Here is a 20,409-nt window from a genome sequence, read left to right on the forward strand (position 1 = left end):
AAAAAACATAGAAAATACTTAGTTTACTCCGATCAAACCAGTGTCCATTTAAATGCTCTACAGTAAGTATTTGTTTCAAATGGCAGACTTTTATACGGTGTATATATCAGCTGCAAATAGCTTATTCAGAATATTACATAAAATGGTAACACTTCATCACATTATACGAATTCGATAGGCTCTTAAAGTCTTAATGTCAAGGAAAGCGATTGGTGTTCACAACCAGTCACACAACAGAAGCATACACAGCTAAGTTCTTTCTAATACTGCAATTCATTTAGATATCATCTGAATACCAAAATATGAACAACATTTCATCCATTCACTGACATATGTATGCCATCTATCTTATACATGAATCCACACAGTTATGTACTTGGGTGTCTAATTATAAAAGATATAAATTTGAAACTATTTGAAACTTGCATTTCGAGACAATAGAAGACAATAGAAATGAGACAGATGTACAAAATAAAAAAACTCTTGATGAAAATGTGGCACTTGAACTTGTCCTCTGCTACATTCGTGATGCAGTCTGCTTCTTTGTCTGGCAGTACTGTATCAATCAAAAATTTACAGAAAATAAGTTTTGTTTGTTTTTGCTTTTTTTAAAATGAGAAATCATGTTGACTTGTCACCTTTTTAATTTTTATTCCAACATTTTTATTCCGCTCTCCCAGCTTAAAGCAAACATTTGGGGAAATGCACTCGCTTGCTTTCTTGCCAAAACGTAGGACTGAAGATTGATACCCCTCGGATGTCTGCACTCTGAAGGTGACACTACTGCCAGTAAGTGGTTAGCATAGCTCGACATAAAGACTGAAGCCAGGCTCACTCTGTCCAGCTGACTAATTAACATGTCATATCTCACTTGTAAAATCAGTACTAAAACCAGATTGTAAAAACAGCAACTTACTGATTGTCACCTTTGGATACAGAGACAGACAAAGAGATCCTGAACCTCTAGTCTTCATGCTAAACTAAGCTAATGGCTTATAGCCGTAGCTTCTTATCACACTTTCTTAAAGAAAGCAAATAACTTTATTTTCCAAATTGTTAAGCTAGTCTTTAAACCTTGCTTTAATTTCCTGGTAAAGCACAAAACACACAACGTGTAGGCCTACGAAAAACATAAACAAACTGGATTGTTTTTTCATTACACACAAACAATATTCACCATTAAGTCACCCTGTTTAAAATCAGCAAATGGATCTGCTTGTTATATCACCTATATTTATCAAATAAATCTATTTCTATCAATAAATAAATATAATAAATACACACACACACACATACAATCTTAGTTGTTTGTCTGATAAGCACAAAATCTATTAATCCTAAAAGCTTACGTTAGAATATAAATTTATGCTTGTATTAGGCAAATTTGTTCACTACTGCAGACAACATCTAAAAGAATCTTAAAATGTGCCGCCTTGATGTTCACCCTTATCATGTAAAAGCTATCAATTAAAGAGTGAAAAATGACTCTTCCGACGACAGAATGACTTTTTCCTTATATATAATCATGTACAGCACAAGTCATTATGAACTTTAAAATATAGTACAACTGGTAATATTTAGTGAGTGCACCCTCACAGAGTCGAGGAGCTTTGCTTGAAGTCTCTGAGGATGACGGAGGCATAAGTCACATTGGGAGGACTGCACAAAATTGACTCAGACACCGGCGAATTGGGAAAGGGGCTCGCTGGAGGACAGGTGCAATCTCGAAAAGGGGAAGGAGGCATGAGAGCCAGAGAATCCTCCATGGCTAATTTGACCTCAGCCAAGTCCTCCTCCTCCTCGTGAATCTGGGAGTTGTTGTACATGTAGCCGCGAAGAAGGCCAAACTGCTCATTCTCCATCTCCTCCTCCTCCTCCTCTTCCTCCTCCTCCAAAGGGGAGGTGGGCTCCTCATCGAAAGCGTCGAGATGCACAGGCAGGACCGGGTCCTGCTGGATGAGGTGGGCCTGGTGGTATATGGGCATGCCGCCACTCACGGCCTCCGGCATGCTAATCATTTCATTAAGCTCAGGAATGTCACTGCTGCTTTTGCGATTTACCACCATCTCCCCCTCCATGACGACCTGTTGGGGGATAACGCTATTTCGCTGCAGGTGCTTGGGGGTATAGAGCTCCACCTTCTCATTCACGTGTTTTATCAGCCCGCAGGCAGGAATTTGCCCGTGGGCCGTCATTGGGGGAGTGGCGGGGGGATTGTATCTGATAGGGTCACTCTCATCCTCCTCAGCCACATTGTACAAGGTCTTAGTGCTGAGGTCTGAGAACTCCAGGGCTCTGTTTTGGTAGGTATTAGTTAAGGGTTTGATGACAGCCATCTGATTGGAACCTGCTTCCTGTCTCTTCACATGCACTGACAGTCTGTGCCACATGTGATCCCCTTTTGGAGGATGTCTTGCACCTGGTTCAGACCATGACACAGACTTTCCATTAGAACTATGAACAAAATAAAGACGGCTGTTACTTTAGGAACCCAGAAGAGTGGAGACACAAACAGCATCTCTGGTTCATGTAAGAAAGAATGATTTTCACTATGTGTAAAGTCTAAAAATATTATCTAAATATATATAGAAACATAACTAAACATCATCAGTAATATTCCAGGGTATCTGCAGGTCTTGTCTGCTCACCAGACACTGAACTTTTTTTCATGTTCTTATCATGTGATCTCTAGAAAGCTTAAGTCATGTTCTTGTAATAAATTATCTTATTACAGCATCAAAAACAATTGCAAGCATTGCTGTCTTCAGTGTCCACAGTCAGGAGACGTTACACACTTGCAAAGTAAAAGGGATGTTTTGACAGTGGATTGCACACACAGGGGGTTGTTCAGACTTTCTTTGTGGGGAGATATAACTATAATTTTGGGCCTTACTGTCCTCATTGGTTTTCCATTATATTTATATATTTTGGTCAGACATTAAATTGAAGTGTATACAGTATATAAATCTAAATTGGTGAACCCTGCAGAAACCCTGCATTCTGTATTATGTGATCACACTTGTCATCCCTCAGCACACAGAGATGCTTGTTTTAATTTTACCGTCAGTTCAAAGGTTATAATGACTGTGTGAATTGAGTACTGACCTACATCCGTCACACTTTACAACAGGTGTTCCTATGAAAGTGAATACAGTAAGACATCAGGATCCCTCTGAGAGGGAATTACAGTAAAACCAGCATCCCTGAGGTGCCTCAGGAGCAGGACTCGCACATTTCAATTAATGAACCTACCTGCCGTTTCCAGTGTTCTTCTTCCTCTTGAACATGTTGAGCAGACTGTTGCTTCGGCAGGCAATTTTTCCATCGCCTACATGCATGCGCACAGCATCAGAAGTGGTGAATGCGCTGCGCACATTTCGTTCAGGTTTGGCAATGATGATGTACATCTTTGGTGTGAACATGCAGCCCAAGGCTACAGTCACACTGAGGCTTACAGAGAAGGATGTTGTGATGATCTTGTAGTTGCTGCCAAAGTAGATTGGCACAAAAGCCAGCCAGATGATACATGTGGTGTACATGGTGAAGGCGATGTATTTGGCTTCGTTGAAATTTGCGGGAACATTTCGGGTTTTGAAGGCATAATAAGTGCAGCTCATGATGAGTAAGCCGTTGTAGCCCAGAGGGGCTACAACACCTACGTTGCTGGTGTTGCAGATGAGAAAGACTTCTCTGATGCTGGGATAGGATTTGATGGGTTCAGGAGGCTCCATGATGATGAGGGTAATCTCCAAGGTGAGCTGTACACTGATCAGGATGAAGGCAATGACCACTTGAGCCCAAGCACTCATGAACCTCGGCTTTCTGGTGCAAATCTTCTTCTTGCTGCCAGCCAGAATCCGGGCAATGCGATTGGTTTTGGTCACCAAGGCGGAGTAGCACATGGCAGCCGAGAGTCCGACGAGGAGCCTCTGGAGGTAGCACGAAGCCACGGTGGGACGGGCGATGAGGGTGAATGGACACAAATAACCCAGAAAGATCCCTGCAAGGATGATGTAGCACAGCTCCCGGCTGGAGGATTTGACCACAGGCGTGTCACGATATAAGACAAAAATGAAGGTAACAAATGATGTGACCAGGATACCCAGGCAGGAGAAAACCACCTGGATAATGGACTCTGGATTGCTCCACTCCAGGTAGCGGAGAGGGATTTGTTCACAGCCTGAAAAAAAGTATAAAAACATGCCAATATAAACACATAATAAAAGCAGCTTATAAAATTATCATTTTAGCATCCATTTGGTCAGTTTTTCTGGAGACAACTGTCTAAATAAAAGATGAAATAAAAAGTGTTAAGGCTTTATTGTACGGACACATTCAAAATTATACAAATACATTGTAGCCTGAGAGAATACAGTAAGTCTCAAAGTAGGTTTTTAGCTCAACTATAAATAAACTCCTTTTACTCAGCCATGGCCAGGCTGGGCTGCAGCCAGCAGAGGAGGGGGCCAGTGCACCAGGACAAAGTAAATCACTGCGTTTTTCATGGAGCCAAATAAAATCTCCTTTCCAACTCATGTCGAGAATGCCCTTTGAATATCTGATTTATATTGTCTTATATATTTATTGTATAAAGGTAGGAGGGTTGGGGTAAGAAAACTGCATGAGACAATTTTTTTTATGTGTTCAGTCTTTTCTGTGAGTGACTAAATGTCTTGTGGTAAAAAGCATGGAGGCAGGATGATCCTATTAAGAAAAGTGTCTTTGAACAGCACAGAAGGCCTTTGAAAGTGGGCCAGAAGTGCGGTAAGTGAAGTAGGGCTGCTGTCGGATAAAATGGTGAAGATGATGAATGGCTCTCAGGTGTCATGGGAAAGCTATGAAAATAGGACAGAACAGGTTTATGAAATAGCGCTGCAGAAATCTTAGCAGGACAAACTGTACAGAGTACGTGTGCGGGGAGGAGGCTAACAGAAGCTTGGAGGAACTTAACTTTCTACAGAGCCTCTAATAAGACGCAGGAATCTCCCGCAATCTTTGAATGCATCAGTCATGCAACAGGAGTTCAGCCTGCAGCCACTGGAGTCGCTTAACTTCATCTAAATTTAACTGGAAAAATTGCAGAACTGCAAAATTTTCTAATGGAATTGGACTGATTGTCCAAATTTTTGAGATAAATTAAATTTCAATGATTCAAAGCAACACTTTGGGAAACAAGAGAAACATTTTGAAAAACATTTATTCATTTCTTGCTGAGCATCAGATGAGAAGACTGAAATCACAACCATATCTGAAACTACATCCTCCAGCCAGTTAGCTTAGCTTAGCTTAGCATAAAGATAGGAAACATTGTCAAACACCCTGGCTCTGACCAACAATTAAATCTGCCTCCCAGCACCTCAAAAAGTTATTAAATAACATGTTTAATCTCATTTGTTTAATTCATACAAAATAGAATATTTTATAGGAGTTATATCTCAAACTGCTCCTCTTTCTTGACAGGAACTCCAGAAAGCCTGCCTGAAGTCTTATCCAGGAAGGCTTCCAGGAAGCCAAGAAATTGTCTGCCACATAAAGCGACAAATTGTTGCTTTTGCACTTTAATTTTTGTACATATTAACCCGACAACTATATCATGTAAATTAGTGCTTAGAGCTTTAAAGTTGCTGATTGGTAGATTTTGGAGACACAGCCAGGCAAGATCCTTCGTCCTGTTTCCGGTCTGTATGCTAAAGTAAGCTAACTGGCTGCTGACTGGCTGTTGCCTTATAATATTTAAATAGAAAAACGGTATCAGTCTTCTTGTCTAACCATTAGGGGGGAAATGACAAAAGCATATTGATTTAAATGTCAAAAAAGGAAAACCAATTAGGTCCTCAACCAGTCCATCTACAGTGTTCCAACCAAGCAGGTGAGGGTTTACAGGTGTAGGTACGTCAACCTACCTTCCAGTTCTTTGTCAGGCCACCAGCCCAGCTCACAGGCCTTGCAAGTGAACTCATCTTGGACATACTCGTTGTCCTTGCAGGCAGTGCAGATCCAACAGCAGCTCACTTCTCCCTTCCTGATCACCTGGTTGTCAAAATGAATGCAAAGAAATATATATATATGTGTGTGTGTGTGTGTGTGTGTGTGTGTATATATATAACTTTTCTGTAATTACCTACCTTTACCCTGAGTTTGTTTCCAAGTAAAAGGGAACCCCACTGTCTGTAGATATTTTAATATTTGAAATTAAAGGTGAAAACTCTTTGACTGGTTATAATGCTTGACAAGGTCTGCAGATGATTTGGACCAAAATGCACTAATATCCTATTAACACGATGATTAAAAGCCTTTATAAATAACCAGTTAACACGTATAGCTGCAGACTCGGTGGGTCATCAGAAAAGAGAAACATGGAGCATTTATTAAGGATTTTCAATATTTACAAGGGAATTTTCATCGAATAGAAAGGCTAACAAAAAAAAAAGCCTGGCATAGCGATAACATGTAGACACAACATGTCCTCAGCAGGACAGCACCTAAAGGATTTGTCCCTTACCTTGATCTCTCCTTTGGAGCAGGGCTCACTGCAGACAGAGCGGACCAGGTCACTGCGGTTCATCTGAATCAGTTCTTCATCGAGACTGAGTATGCCCTCATGCCAGGAGCCAATGTTGATGTAGTCGTAAACGCCAGGCTCCACATGCTGGAAGTTCATAATCTCATACCTGAGAGTGGATAGAAAGCCGGAGGTTAGAGGAGGACCAGACTCAACAGGGTTTCACTGCTGCTGAGTCTGTTCTTAAAGAGGGGGTTACTTAAAAGAGTTTTACTGCCACTTAGAACAAAAACCGCATATTTTATCAGCAGTGGGGCCCGTCAGGTTCTTGATCAATAGTTTTGAGTCAGGGAATTTTTTTTTTTTAACAGGTGCTGATGTGTCTTTCATCTGTCTTCTCTCTGGTTCGTAATAAAACCAGAGAAGAGACCTTATTAGAAGTCAGTCTATAAAGTTTATTTGCCCCATATATACAAAAGAAATTCTGCCAAAGAAAACATGAAAATGTATTATTCAGGATTATGCCAGTGGTTCCCATCATTTTATTAAACTCAGTGTGCAGTCTTTTAATATTTCAGATGTTTGTGAGTTGTTTGCACCAAAGAGACATTTCCTATTCAAACCTCCAATTTAAATGATTGTTTTTAGTAGAAACGTATGCAAAATATAAAAACAGATTTGTGTATCAGAATTTATTTCCTATTTCTTCTTTCTTCCACCATTAAACATCTCATGGACCCTCAGATTTATCTTGCGACCCTTTGGAGGGGCTCGACCCCTGGGTTGGGAACCACTGGTATAAACAACCAAACTGTATATACACTAGCTAAAACTATCTCTGCCTTGAACAGTTAAAACAGTGAAGCTGTACTGACAAACTAATAAGGACATATATAATAATACGGTACTCACAGGGGACATTCTTACTTACTGAATGTACTGAATGAAGGCATTTTACACAGCTGTGGGTCAGTACTTTTTCAGCCACTAATTGTAAGTCCTTTAAAGGGGTAGTTCAATAAATTAATTCTTAACTGTAGTGCTATTTATCTGTCTAATTGGACTTATTTAATATGAGTTGCCGAGTTTTGGAGGTGACTCTCTTCTCTCAAATTTAATTGGAGATAGATGGCACTTTGCTTATGGTGCTCAAAGCACTAAAAATACATCTGAAAAACTCAACAGCAATGCCTCCTTCCAGAAATCATGACCCGATAACTCAAGGAAATCCACAGACATCACTGTGAGCAGTTTAATGTAAAAACTACTTTCTCTCTGCTTAACTACATCATATAAATCAATCGAGATGGATTCATATCACCACAGGTAACAGGAAATATATTTGGTTTTGAATTCTGCATAAACTGCCTCTTTAAAGCTGCTGTAATTACAGCAATCAGGATGAAAACACTGCTGGCAACACCAAAGAATCTGAAGAACATTAGGGCAGTGCACGTTACCTCCCAGGTGAGTCGCCATTCTCGTCAAACCATATGTCCTCCCCGGAAACACCAGTGAAGGTCGTCTTGAGAAGAAAGTCCAGTAAGTGACTGCCATCAACGGGCTTCATGTAGTCACAGAGCCCGACGTGACCAGGGCACAGGTGAGTGTGCATGTCGTGCAGCCCGTGAGCCATGGCATAGATGGCATTGATGACGAAGCCCATCTTGCTGTCTTGAACGTAGTTGTCCTCCAGACTTTCATAACCTGCCCACACATGAGACGATGGTTAGGACTCATCTCCTGGACAGCGTTTGTTTTTGTTTTTTTTTTGTGTTTTTCTTTAAGGAAAAGCCTTACAGGAGGCGCTTCAGTGCTGCAAGCAGTAGCATGTTGTGTGTTACACAGTAAAAATCACTTAAAACATTTTAGTTATACAGGTGTGTCCAGCATGATGTAACGTATTACAAAGGCGTGATAGGGTGCTAACAGATGCTTTCTTGTAATTATTCTCCAAATACAGGCAGCAATCTCTTTGTCTCTGTGGGAGAACCAAAAGCCTCAGAAAATGGCTTCAAAGAAACCTTGTTACCATGGCAAGACTATTGGTTTCAGCATTCATGAGTCAGGACTCAATTAGAGTTGGTCTGAAGTTCTCGGTGTGTGAGAGATTACGTCTCCTCAAGCAGAAAAAACAACCAGATTGGGCCTGTTGTCTTCTGCTCGTAGAGTTTTGTTTTTCTTCAGACAAACATGACGAGAGAATGAGACAACAATGATTCATATTTTGATACGAACAGCGTGCGATATTCAGACACACCCTATCAGTTCAGTGTAATGCAAGCTAGAAGCAGAGTGAGCAGGTTTTTAGTTGCTTGGTAAGATGTCAGCTTAGTTTTATTACAGAGAGCGACACCATGCATTCAATCCATATTGGTAAAACACTGGACCAGTGTGTTTTTTCATTCATTCATATTTTATGCAAAGGAGTTGAAGTGTGATGTAGCAGCTGATAATGTGATATCTGATGGAAAATCACACAGCCAAAATGTGACTTGAAAAATGTGAATCTTCCCCTGGAAGGGAAAATATTACATTAGGTGTATGTTATGACAAGAGTTTAATTGATTTCATTGGTGACGCAACAATACTGTAATGTATGTACACACATCTTTTTTCATCGTACCTTTAGTGCTGTTTATCCTGCTAGATTGTTATGCTATAAAGATTTAATGGAATATGCAATTCATCCTGTCAGTGTTGTTCACAAACTACCAAAAACAATTTCCCACCTATGTGGTGCAGATACAGGTGCAGAGTTAAAAACCAAATTATTTTCTATTGCATTTTAAAATGTCGCATTTCATTTGCATTACCAGTTGCTACCTTTCTTTCTTTTCTCTCTAAACTCTGTGCAGGACAGGATTCACCCGCCGCACCCAACAACATTTAACTGTACGACACATGAGGCCGATGAGCTTCATGAGCATCGTCCACGCTGTGATTCTTGTCGTTTGTGTTAAATCTAGCGATGATCGTTAAACAGGACTGCCGGGAAACTGACTGCCTGCGCTAACAAACACATAAACAGTAAATTCAGTTGGGTAGCAGCTGGGTGAGCGTCCGATGGGAGCTGCTGGTGATGACCTAGTTTAACAGCTCCTTGGCTTTGACGCCTCCCGAGCTGTGTGAGCTTCAGTCATGATGAAATGATGTCGTGATGTCAGCATGCAAGCAGAGGACCTACTGCTGTACGCTGGGATTAGTGGGCTGCATGACAACTGAACCTTCTCTGTCCACATACGAATAAAACTACAGCAGATAAATGGGAGAAAATAGGCGATCTGTTGCATTATGGCTTCACTTTTTCTGTGGCTACATGCAACTTAAGCCGGATCAGCTGGTTGCCATCTCACTCAAGTGTTATTGGGCTGTTTTATACGACTATCTCAAGGTCACAAAGGGTGTGAGAGCACAAAGTGAGGACAGCTCGGCATCAATTGATGGGCTCTCACTGCAGTGTAAGAAAAAAAAGAAAAACAAATAAAAACATCCCAATAGCTTCATATATTAGAGGTTAACTGAGATTAATTTCAGGAGCAAAAGACATTAAGACTGACTAATCAAGTGACCACATTATGAGATCATAATTTAATATCAGTCAACCTCTATGTATATTCCCAAAGTGAGGAGCATTACGGTTCCATTCAAAGGGATTCACTCACCGTCTTGGAGTTCTACACCAAAAAAAGTAAATAAATAAAAATACAAATAATAAAATAAAAACAATAGAAGTGACAAGACAGCAAACAATAACTCTATCTCCACTTGTGAGGTAAAACAAAATACTATATGAATGGCTGCTTTAAAAAAAGAAGCTTTGTAGGAATGAGTAAAAGCTTGAGGTATGTGCATGATAAAGAGGAGAAGCTCTACTCTTGTAAATAATGTGCAAATTCTGCAAAGAAAACAAAAGATTATAACAACTGCAGAGGGTGAGATGCACTGGATAAAACAAATTCACTTGAAGAACCTTGAGTGCTGTCAACTGAAAAGTAAAGAAATGGTTTTGTCACATGCATAATTTTATATTTACGTTCATCAATGTGATTAATGTTAAAGAATTTTAAAATCATTTTAGGAATACTGAACGTCAGGAGGTCTTATCAAGAATTAAGATTGAAAACGTAAATATATATTCTGTAAATATATTTTGAAAATAAATGCGTACGAGCAGATGTTTTCGGAAACATGCTTGTTGAGCATTGTTTCGAGAAACTGAGAACTTAAGCTAATGCATTTTCTTTGTTCCTTTGCAAAAGAAAAGGATTTAATTTACCTAGATCATCATCCTCTGTAAAGCCAAGTGTCACAGAAATGAACAATACGAAACAAATGTTATTGGATTGACTCAGAGAGAATTCCCCCCTCTGGCAGTCTAATTCATAATTAAAGCACGTGTTCCAGTTCATGGGGGCCTTTTGGCGTCGTCCTCTGGGCATTGCACACATCACAACAGTTAAAAAAGACAAGCTAATGTGCGCACTGCTGTGAAAAATGTCAACCAGACAAACTGTAGGAAACATCACAATCGCCTGACGAATTGTTTAGCTACCTGAGCAGTTTCGTGCATAATTCAGGTTCTCTTGGGGGTGTCCAGGAAGGCGGCACTGGAACCGGTACTGCCAGAACTCGGGGAACCATGGGTTGCGGGTGTTGGTGCTGAGCCTGAGCTTCAGGAAGTAGTCATCGAAGGAGGAGACCTCTTCAGACTGCAGCTTCACAGTGAGGCCGCCCACAGCCTCCTGCTCGTATCCCTCCACCACCTCGACTCGGTCTGCCCAGCCATCGCTGCAGGGAGGAACACACTACAATAGTACGACTAGAACCAGCACCAGTCCCCGTCCCTCATGTGTTTTAACATTGCAATTAATATTTCTGATAAAGTAAATACAGAACGACCTTTGAAAAACCCCGAAGGTCATTCACAACCCTTACCTCCTCTCTGCAGGAAAGACTTGAAGATTCCTCAAAGACTTTTCTAACCATATGGTGAATAAATATTATGCTTTTCTGTGCCAAAATTAAACCACAGTGCAATAAATGTAATTTAAGAAGAGAGACTCTTTAATGCAAACTTCTTGTCCTATAAGCTGGCGGACTACTGGAAGGACATTTTCTGAGCTTTTCCAAGAGTGGTTTGTACTGCAGTGTGACCACAGCCAACAACGACCATTCGAAATGTCAGAGACACTGGACATTGGGGAAAGAAATGACTCTCTAACAGCATGAAAACAAATTCTAACACAGCAAAGGAAAGCAAAAGGAACCACCTACAAAACAACACAGATTAAATGATTTGTCAGGGACGTTTCACTTCAAGAGAATCGAGTTTCGCTGAGAGATTTGCACGCTTTTGGTAACAAGTTCTATTAAGGTTTTCACTCTGATTTCAAACCTGACCTCAACTCTAACAGCTACTCGAAGTCAAATAATATGAAATGCTTTTGCTGCAAACATCCTGTAAAAGTTGCATGACAGGTAACACACTGGCAAAAGGGAAAACTGTTATTTTTTGCGATGCTGTTGAAGCTCCCAAAGTCTGTCACAATGTCGCGTTTGAAGCTACGTGCAGCCTCACTAACGAGCCTCAGACTGAATCCTGCAGAAACCTTCTCCCTTTTGTGGCCCTGACGTTTCAGCTTTCCTGCAGAGGGGTGCGGGGCGCTTACTGTACTTGCCGGTTGGAAAAAGAAGAAGAAGAAGAAGAAAAAGAAAAAAAGAGTCTCCACAACACAATCACAAGTCCGGTGAGAATTCACAGATTTGTACTGCAGCAGTACAATCTGCCCTGCAGAGAAACAAGCTCCCACCTTCCACACGGACTCAGACTCTTAAGTGTGATTTTGTGTCTCAGCTGGTCATAGTTTGTATTTATAGTTTACGTCCTCTGTTTCTTGCAAATCTACTCTGCATTGAATCTCAGACAAAAGACTGAGGGGCTTTTGTTCGACGCTTCAGATTTGAATCATGCTCCCTTCATTTGCAAATGCTGCTGGAGTATTTTCAAAGCAGCATTAAGCAGACTGGGAACAGCAATACATGCGATACTAAATGAGTGAGAAATGATGGAGAAAAATAAGGTATATGAAAAGGCTTTAAACAGCATTGTTTCAAGGATCCAACATAAAAAATAATTCAGACTGCAAAACTCAGAAGTGCATTCGCAGTACTGTAATATTCTTAAACTTACAGGTTTAGCAAACAGTCAGGTTACGCCAATACTGACTGACAGTTCAGTCCAAGTCTGACGATGTGAATAAATCGATCACATGAAAAGGGCTGCAAGTTTGCAAATTAAAACATTTGATGAATTACTTGCATCTGGTTTTAAGCTACTCTATAGCAGCCTGGCTCCAAGGATGGCAAACTTGATCCAGACTGAAGTATCTCAGCAACTATTAGATGAGTTCCCATTAAACTCTATGAGACTGACATTAATGGTCCTTAGTGAAGGTGATACCTTGACTTTTCATACAGCGTGAGGCTGACGTTTGTGGGTTTGTTTAGTGAAACATTTCAAACTCGATAACAAGGTGGTGAACGTCATAGTCCTAGTTATTATAAGGTGTTTATTTGTAAAGGTGCAACGATAGCATTTGGCTTAAAGCACTGCTGTGCCTCACAGAGCTGTTAGCTGTTAATGGTGTTGTTTCTGAACAGCTTTATGATTTAAAGGCACATTACACTGCGTTGAGAAGTTACTGAGATTCTCTTCAAACAGTCGGCTTTGGTGCCAAAATGGTGCCATTCAAACGCTCCTTCACTGGCTTTTTCACCCAGCAAAGACAGAAGTAAATCTGGGGCAAAACAGTGAATTCAAAAATCCAAACTGGACTCATTTTAACATACTGATTATCGCACAGAATTTCCTCCGTGGGACAAAGAATATGCCAGCCTTCATTTGTCAAAACTGAAGCCAGTAGCACGTTTGGCTCGGCTGGCACTTGAAGAATGAGCTGACGATGGCCGTCCAGTGTGACAGTATCAACAGTACCTGACCATCTGCTTCCCAGCATCACACTCCCCCCAGTCCGACACTCTGAGTGCCAAAAACCTACAGCTCTGACGTCAACTGGGCAGAATTATCTGAGACACCTTCATGAATCATAGGAGAAGGAGAAATTATATAAAGTACAAGCAAGGAGTATTCATGTAAATCTGAATTATGTTTTCAATGGAGTAATCCGTCGGGTTAAATGTTTTTCAAGGCACGGGATCATAAAACTGATATTTTCTATTATCAAAAGCGATGAAGGGAGCTTCACTTGAGAGTTGACTGAACGGGTTGTCTGCTGTTTGACATGAGTGGGATCTGTGGTGCGAGAACAGCCATTTCTTTCATCCTCCACACAGCAGAAGACGCATGGCGGATGACCAGGACCTCAGGCGTTTTCGATTGGCCCGTTGCACATTGCCTGCATGTGTTCGCGTACTGCATTGCTCCAAAAAACATTTTCCTTTTTCAGTAGTCTCCTTGACCCAGAAAACACACACACACACACACAGGCTGCTCTACCAAACTCACGCCCTCGTTATCTTTCCTTGGAGACTTTAACAGCAGTGAAAATCCGAGTAGAAGGGTGAGAGCAAGTTTAAGCTTTAAAATACCCTCTTTTTTTTCACGCATGCATTTCATCGTTTTGGACTCCTTCTCGTCTGCCCTTATGAATAAAGCAGCCACACAATAATGAACCGCTCTCAGTAAATTAACCATGGCGAGCTTTTATTGCAGCCTCGTTTCAGGTGCTGCAGCTCCTCCTGACAGGACTTGGGGGTGAACAGAGACTCCACAAAGGGGGGGGGGGGGTGTCTGGTCTAAGTGCTGATATGAGCTTTGATGTTCACTACTCCACATTCCCCAGCTTATGCTGGAGGTGCTGTCCCATATTAGCCCATCCTGCCTGTGATCTGACAGGGAGAGGGAGAGCTCGCTGCGTGGATGCATTATTCATCACTGAGCCTGACTCAAAGCGTCTTTCAGCTTTCAGAGGAACTATACTCCCAGCAGGAAGAGAAAGGATTTCGTCTTCATATGAACTTTGTGTATACCATCCATCCTGAGCGCGGCTGAATATATATAACGTATCATGACGTAATTCATCTGTGCTTCCTGCATGGAATCACGATGTCATTTTTCTGCATGCACTGATCTTCTTGTTTCCTTTTTTCATGCATTTAAATAGTTTTCATTCGTGCCATCATTATTATTTAATTTTATCCTTACTTGTTCATCTATTACGCACTTTGTAAAGCACTTTAAATTGCTTCTAGACACAAATTGTGCTGCATAAATGATAAATGACCTCAGTGACTATAATGTTCGATTAGATGTTTAAGCAAATCATTTGAAAAGCAACTTGGAAAACATCTGCTGAGGAAGATATGACGGAAAGCTCTAGAATGACCACTAAATGGAATTTGCTTTAGTTTAGTTTGGTCAGTTACATTTATCTTCATTTTCACCTTCATTTGTGTGATGTACAAATATCTGATTTCTGGTGGTTTGTTTTTAGGCGCAAGGTCCTTAAAGTCTTAAACTAAACCAAACATGAACTGAACTCCCTGTAGGACAACAACCTGTAACAAACCTGAAAACTGATTTTTCAGTTGTGCCATCCAGAGCGTAGCTGCAACATCTGCATTCCCCTCGCAGAATTTTTGTACCTTCTAATTGGATAATGCTGAATAAAACGTACAACTACACCACATGAATTAAATTTCCAGAACAGACTGCCAAATTGATCAATCAGCAGCTGTCTTAGTTTATGTTGTGTATTATTACTGAATTGGAAGAATGAACTTGAGAATTAGACCAAGATGGACGTCCTTAAAGCACTTAGAAAAAACGGAAGATTAAAGATCAGCAACTGGTCAACCTCCATCTGCTGACGGAGAAAAGACTGAAACTAAATAGACCTCTAAGATTGTTGAAACTGATTTAAAATGGTGATTGCAAACTGCAGTTATCCTCATTATTATCACACATGTCACTTTTCTTCCTCTTTTTACCTTTCAGTTTGTCTGATCATTATTGGGTCGGTTGAGTTTCATGGCCCACAATATTTTCTGAAGACCACTAAGAGAAAGTGAAAACTCTTTTCATCAGTTCTCTCTGAAAACTTTTGTGCTTTTCATCCCCGTGAAACCTGACAGAACCGGCGGCCCCGTGGGGAAATAATCTCTAACAAACCTGCCAATTAGGAGGAACTCTCCGGCTACTCCGAGCCTTCTCATGGCCATCAGCAGCCCTCGGACTGTCATGCCTTCACAGAAGCAGACAACGACTCGGGCTTTCGGCAGACGTTCGCGCAGCTTCCTCAGCAGCCTGTCAAAGTGCTTCTCGCCGGCGTTGCTGTAGATCTTGTCGGAGTGGGCGATGCAGAGGCCTTCCTGCGAGGCGAGCTCTTTGAACACTTCCATCCCGCTCTCCCCGTAGTTACCTGAGAAAGGCGAGAGGAGCTGAGCTTCATTCACAGGAGGAGTAGAAACAAATCAATGGGTTTTGATTCACAGCTTCTATTCCAGATTGTTTAAACGTAGGACACGGTCATTTTTCTTTCCAACAGGTGTGCAGAGGAAATACATCTCTTCCTTTGGCATTTAAGGAACCAGTTACGACTTCTTTTTATGGAATCGGAACAGTAGAAGTAGAGCAAACAGGGTTAAGGTGACCTCATCAGAACTTTTAGGTGACACCATCAATGATAAACCACAGAAATTATTGCAAGAGCTTCAGCACTTAGACTGAAATCTGTCTGCTTGTTAAACTCCCAATGAGTTTATTGCTTATCCATGTTATTGCTGAAATGACACACACACCTTCATCTCGGTAAACACAGAAGTCTTGCCAGGTTTTGGTTGGATTTTCATCAGCTTATCACAAACAGATGAGATTCCAACAGCTGCTTTACGGCTGCTTCAGGTACGCACATCACACTTTGCTCAACACTGTGGGTGGAATCTCAATGATTACAGTCTGTTTTATCATTTGTATGATTTGTATGCTTTTTATATGCTTATAAAATGCAGTTTTCAGTTTATGCTCTTTAAGAGTTATCTAGCATTTTTGAAAAGAAACGCAGAAGTGGATATTTTCACATGAGACACGGGTGGAAAAACCAGCCTGAACTCATAATTTAATTGGTTGCAGCTCAGGCTGAAACTGGTGATTATTTTCATTATCAATCAATCAGGTTCTTGATACAGATTACAGATTAATCTTTCTGTTTGAGGAATGTAAGAAAATAGTGAATAGTCACAATTTCCCTCAAAACTCAGGGTCACAATGTTAAAATCGTTGACTTTGTCCAACCAGCAGGCCAAATCCTAAAGATTCTCACTAAAATATAAAACATAGAAAAGAAGCAAACCCTCACATTTCAGAAGTTGGCCTCTTCACTTAATTTAAGTGAGTTAATTGATTGTTAAGTTAATTGTTGTTGTTGTCACAGTTGCCAACTAGTTTTCTGTCAATCACCTAATTGATTAATCGACTAATTGTTTGAACTGTAGTCGCAGTGACAGCAGCTGCAAGAGTAACTGGTCAAGACTCCTGTTGGCCACACGGAGGGAAAGAAAAGAAACGAAAACGAACAGAAAAATGAGTTTGCAGGAGACTGTATGTCTTTGTCTTTGTAGGCTTTAAAAGGAAGTCCTTCATCATCTTTTTTTCTTTCTACTCCCCTGAAATTGCCCTCTGTTTTTGATAATGCTGCATGTAGATGAGCCTGACAAAAGAGATCACAGCAGTCGGCAGCCACCTGCCGTGAGAAGCAGCAGTCTAATTATGTCACTTACAAGATAAATCTAAAACACAACATTGCTTAAACCGGTGTTAAGCTAGTGGAGAAAATCAGGAGCTCCTGTCTCGGTGCTGCCATGAATTCTTGTGTCTTCTTGTCTTTAATTTGCCCTCCTGGTGCCTCAACAAGGAGGAAAAACAAGACAGAAGACAGGAATGCTGATTCATTAAAGGGACATTCCACTGATTGTACGCATGTCCACACAACCCGTCAAGAGGAGCTCGACTCACTTGACAGAGTTTTTCAAAGTTTGGCAAAGTAAATCTGGTGATGAATTAGTGATGTCTTCAAAACAAATTCTGACGTATTTAAAAGATGCTTTGCATTGCATCTTGGGAAATGAAGGATCCAGTGTTTTTGGAGCTTGAACCATACCAAAGGTGGGCTATTTCTGCATTTGCTGCTTCAGGTCTGACAATTTTCTTTTGAATCTCTCTCTTGTGAATCTCTTAAGCTTATTTGCCCAATAAATGGCTAAAGTAACCCTTTAAGAGAAACATGTCTTACCCTCTGTGTGCACTGCAGACACATATGTCCAGTTGTACCGTTTGACAATGTCCAAGAGGGCCCTGGCCTGAAGTGTGTCCGAGGGCACAACCCTGAGGAAGTACTTAAACAGTGTCTTGTCACTGAGGTCGATACTGGTTGCAGAATAGGCAATCTGTGGGATGTTGAACAGCTGCAGGAGGTTTTGAACTTGAATTGCTACTGAGCTCGAGCCGGGCCCAATGACCCCTGCGATGGGCTTCTTGGTCGATGGTGGCTGACTGGAAGGTGCGCCCTCGATACACCACCTGGAGCCGTCCCCTTCGTCTCGGATGGAGATGAGAGAGTCTCGTATGAACTCGATGCTCTGCTCCAGAGCCACTGATGAATGCCAGCAGGAGTCCCTGATCTCACAGCCCAGAGTGATGTTGGGCAACAGGTGTGGGTCCGAGTTAATCCGATCCAACGTGTGGAACATGGCCTCCACTCTTTGGATGCCGTACTGCTCGCGGATTTCCCCACATTTCCTCTCCGCCACCTTCTCAGCTGAGGGTTGGTGGTGAACAGAGAAGAGGGCGCCGATTATAATATCCCCGTCCATCCTGGCCACCAGGCGAGAGGCAGAACTCGGCACCACTGACCTCTCATACTTGCTTTTGGACAACACAAATGCCTCGAACAGTAAAACAGGCAAGTACAAAATGCTTATGGCAGTCAGGGAGATCATATTCGACATTGTGCCACAGGTGCTGAATGCAGAATCACGTCCACTTGGCCATAATGGAGGTCCATCAATCCAGTTTTGGGTGAGTTAGAATGAGAGTCAGCTGCTTCTCCTTCAGTGTTGTCTCCCTGTATGTGAGACATGGAGTATTAATTTCTGTTTTTCATGCATGAAGCTTGATGCTTTACTTCCGTCTGATAGTCTTGGACTTTGACCATTAGTTGGACTCAACAAGTCAAATTTTCACATTTAAAATAGTGATGGACATTTTTTCATAACCCTCTGATATTTTGCCAGCTCCAATTACAAAAAGTAATTGCTATTTGTTGCCCTACATGTAGCACTCAGTTGACCCATCTAACTGCTGTTTCATTGGTCCAATTACATCATAACTCTAAAAAAAAAAAACCCCACACATAACAGACACAAAAGTCTTAACACCTCCCTCTATCACAAATCGTGCAAAGGAGAGTGAAAACATGCATCAAAGTTGCCCCATTAACATGCAAAAACTGTTGAGGTCCTACTGCAACAAAGACCCTGCAGGAATGGAGCCTGGAACTAACTGCATCAGCAGTGATCGTGCAAGACAAGCTTTTAGGGCATTAAATGCTCGATCTGGAGGATAAAAAGTCTCTGTGAAGGTGAATCCTTTTGGGTTTCAGCACCACGGATAGCCGCCTATCTGCTCCAGTTGAGGATCTCTCAGCTGGTTTCGTTCGTTAAGGCGGATCCGTTTCGACCTGCTGGCTGTTTCCTCAACTTTTCACCCCCGAAGGCTTCACATCAGCACACTGGGATGTGCTCTATTCGAGTCCTCTTGACTCGAGCTGCTCAGTCGCAGCTCTACAGCCGGTGTCATTTACAGGACAGCATTTCCAACATCGTCACCTACATGCACATGCATCCCAGTTAGAGGCGGGAGCTTAATTAACGGAGCAGCCTGAATATTCGGGCATGTTAAGACGTATTAAGTCAGGAAAGCTGAGAACTGGTAATACTTTACCTACCTGCGAAAGGTAATTAGGGACATAGCGGGACTGTGTCTCTTCTAAAGCAACCAGACTGGACTCCAGCTCTTGTGTCGAGAAAACACTCTGCAGCTGATTCCCTCTCTCTGTCTCCCTCTCTCTCTCCCTGCACTGATCATGAGGTGCCCCCTTCTTCTCCTCTTCCTCACTGCATTTTGTAAGCGGGTCACAGTCACTGCAGTGCCCCTGATTTGAAGCCACAATCCGTATTCGTCAGGAGGACGGTGTTTCAGACAGTGTGACATCGATTAAGGACATTTTTTTGAGGTGTTTACGTGCACATGAGGAATAACATAAACAATTCAGGAAAAATTATAACTTTAAAAGTCAAGATAAGCATACCATATATATGTGAAGTCTAAGTTTGTCTATTCCCCTAATGAAAACTGTAAAAAGACTGGTCAAACTTCACATAATTAGTCCTGCTGCGTCGTGCCAGTCGGTGACTGGTGTGATGCACCTGCTATTCGCTGCTGCCAAATCTGTACTCTGATGCCACCGTGTGGCTGCTAAGCGGTACTGCGTCTGCGCCATAAATTTAATACAAAACTTTATGCAAGAAAAGAAATCGACATTGTTGTTAGGTCGCAGGGCTAACCAACTATTTTGATATCATTAATAGAGCTATCAAGCTGTAACTTTAAAAAGAGTGTAAGTTTCTGGCTGACCGTTGTTTTCTGCAAGAGCCTTTAACTGTTTAACATCGTCTCTATTATTGCATCACAGTTTGGAAAATGAATCAGAAAATACTATATAATAGATAAGTTTATATAATTGATAAGTTTAAGAGTATAAACTAATTTTTAAACTGATACTGGGGATACTTATGCTTATACACCGCAAAATTTGTCTCCATTTCTT

General features: G+C 41.4%; 1 protein-coding gene across 2 annotated transcripts; it reads right to left on the reverse strand.

Annotated features, from left to right (window-relative positions):
• Positions 1–26: 26 nt before the first annotated feature.
• grm1b (glutamate receptor, metabotropic 1b) lies at positions 27–20,038 on the reverse strand. 2 transcript variants are annotated; one of them, XM_046412774.1, is made up of 9 exons: positions 19,528–20,037; positions 17,815–18,645; positions 15,696–15,945; positions 11,058–11,293; positions 7,963–8,209; positions 6,503–6,671; positions 5,904–6,030; positions 3,253–4,180; positions 27–2,454 (listed from the first exon to the last, which is right to left on the reverse strand). In XM_046412774.1, exons 2-9 carry the CDS (start codon positions 18,527–18,529, stop codon positions 1,593–1,595), a joined length of 3,534 nt encoding a protein of 1,177 aa, XP_046268730.1. In that variant the 5' UTR covers positions 18,530–18,645; positions 19,528–20,037; the 3' UTR covers positions 27–1,592. The 2 variants fall into 2 exon arrangements, with proteins under 2 accessions (XP_046268730.1, XP_046268731.1); XM_046412775.1 differs by having other exon boundaries at positions 2,201–2,419; positions 19,528–20,038.
• Between the last annotated feature and the right edge of the window lie 371 nt (positions 20,039–20,409).

The sequence above is a fragment of the Scatophagus argus genome, chromosome 15, assembly GCF_020382885.2.
Source record: "Scatophagus argus isolate fScaArg1 chromosome 15, fScaArg1.pri, whole genome shotgun sequence".
Taxonomy (NCBI): Eukaryota; Metazoa; Chordata; class Actinopteri; family Scatophagidae; genus Scatophagus; species Scatophagus argus.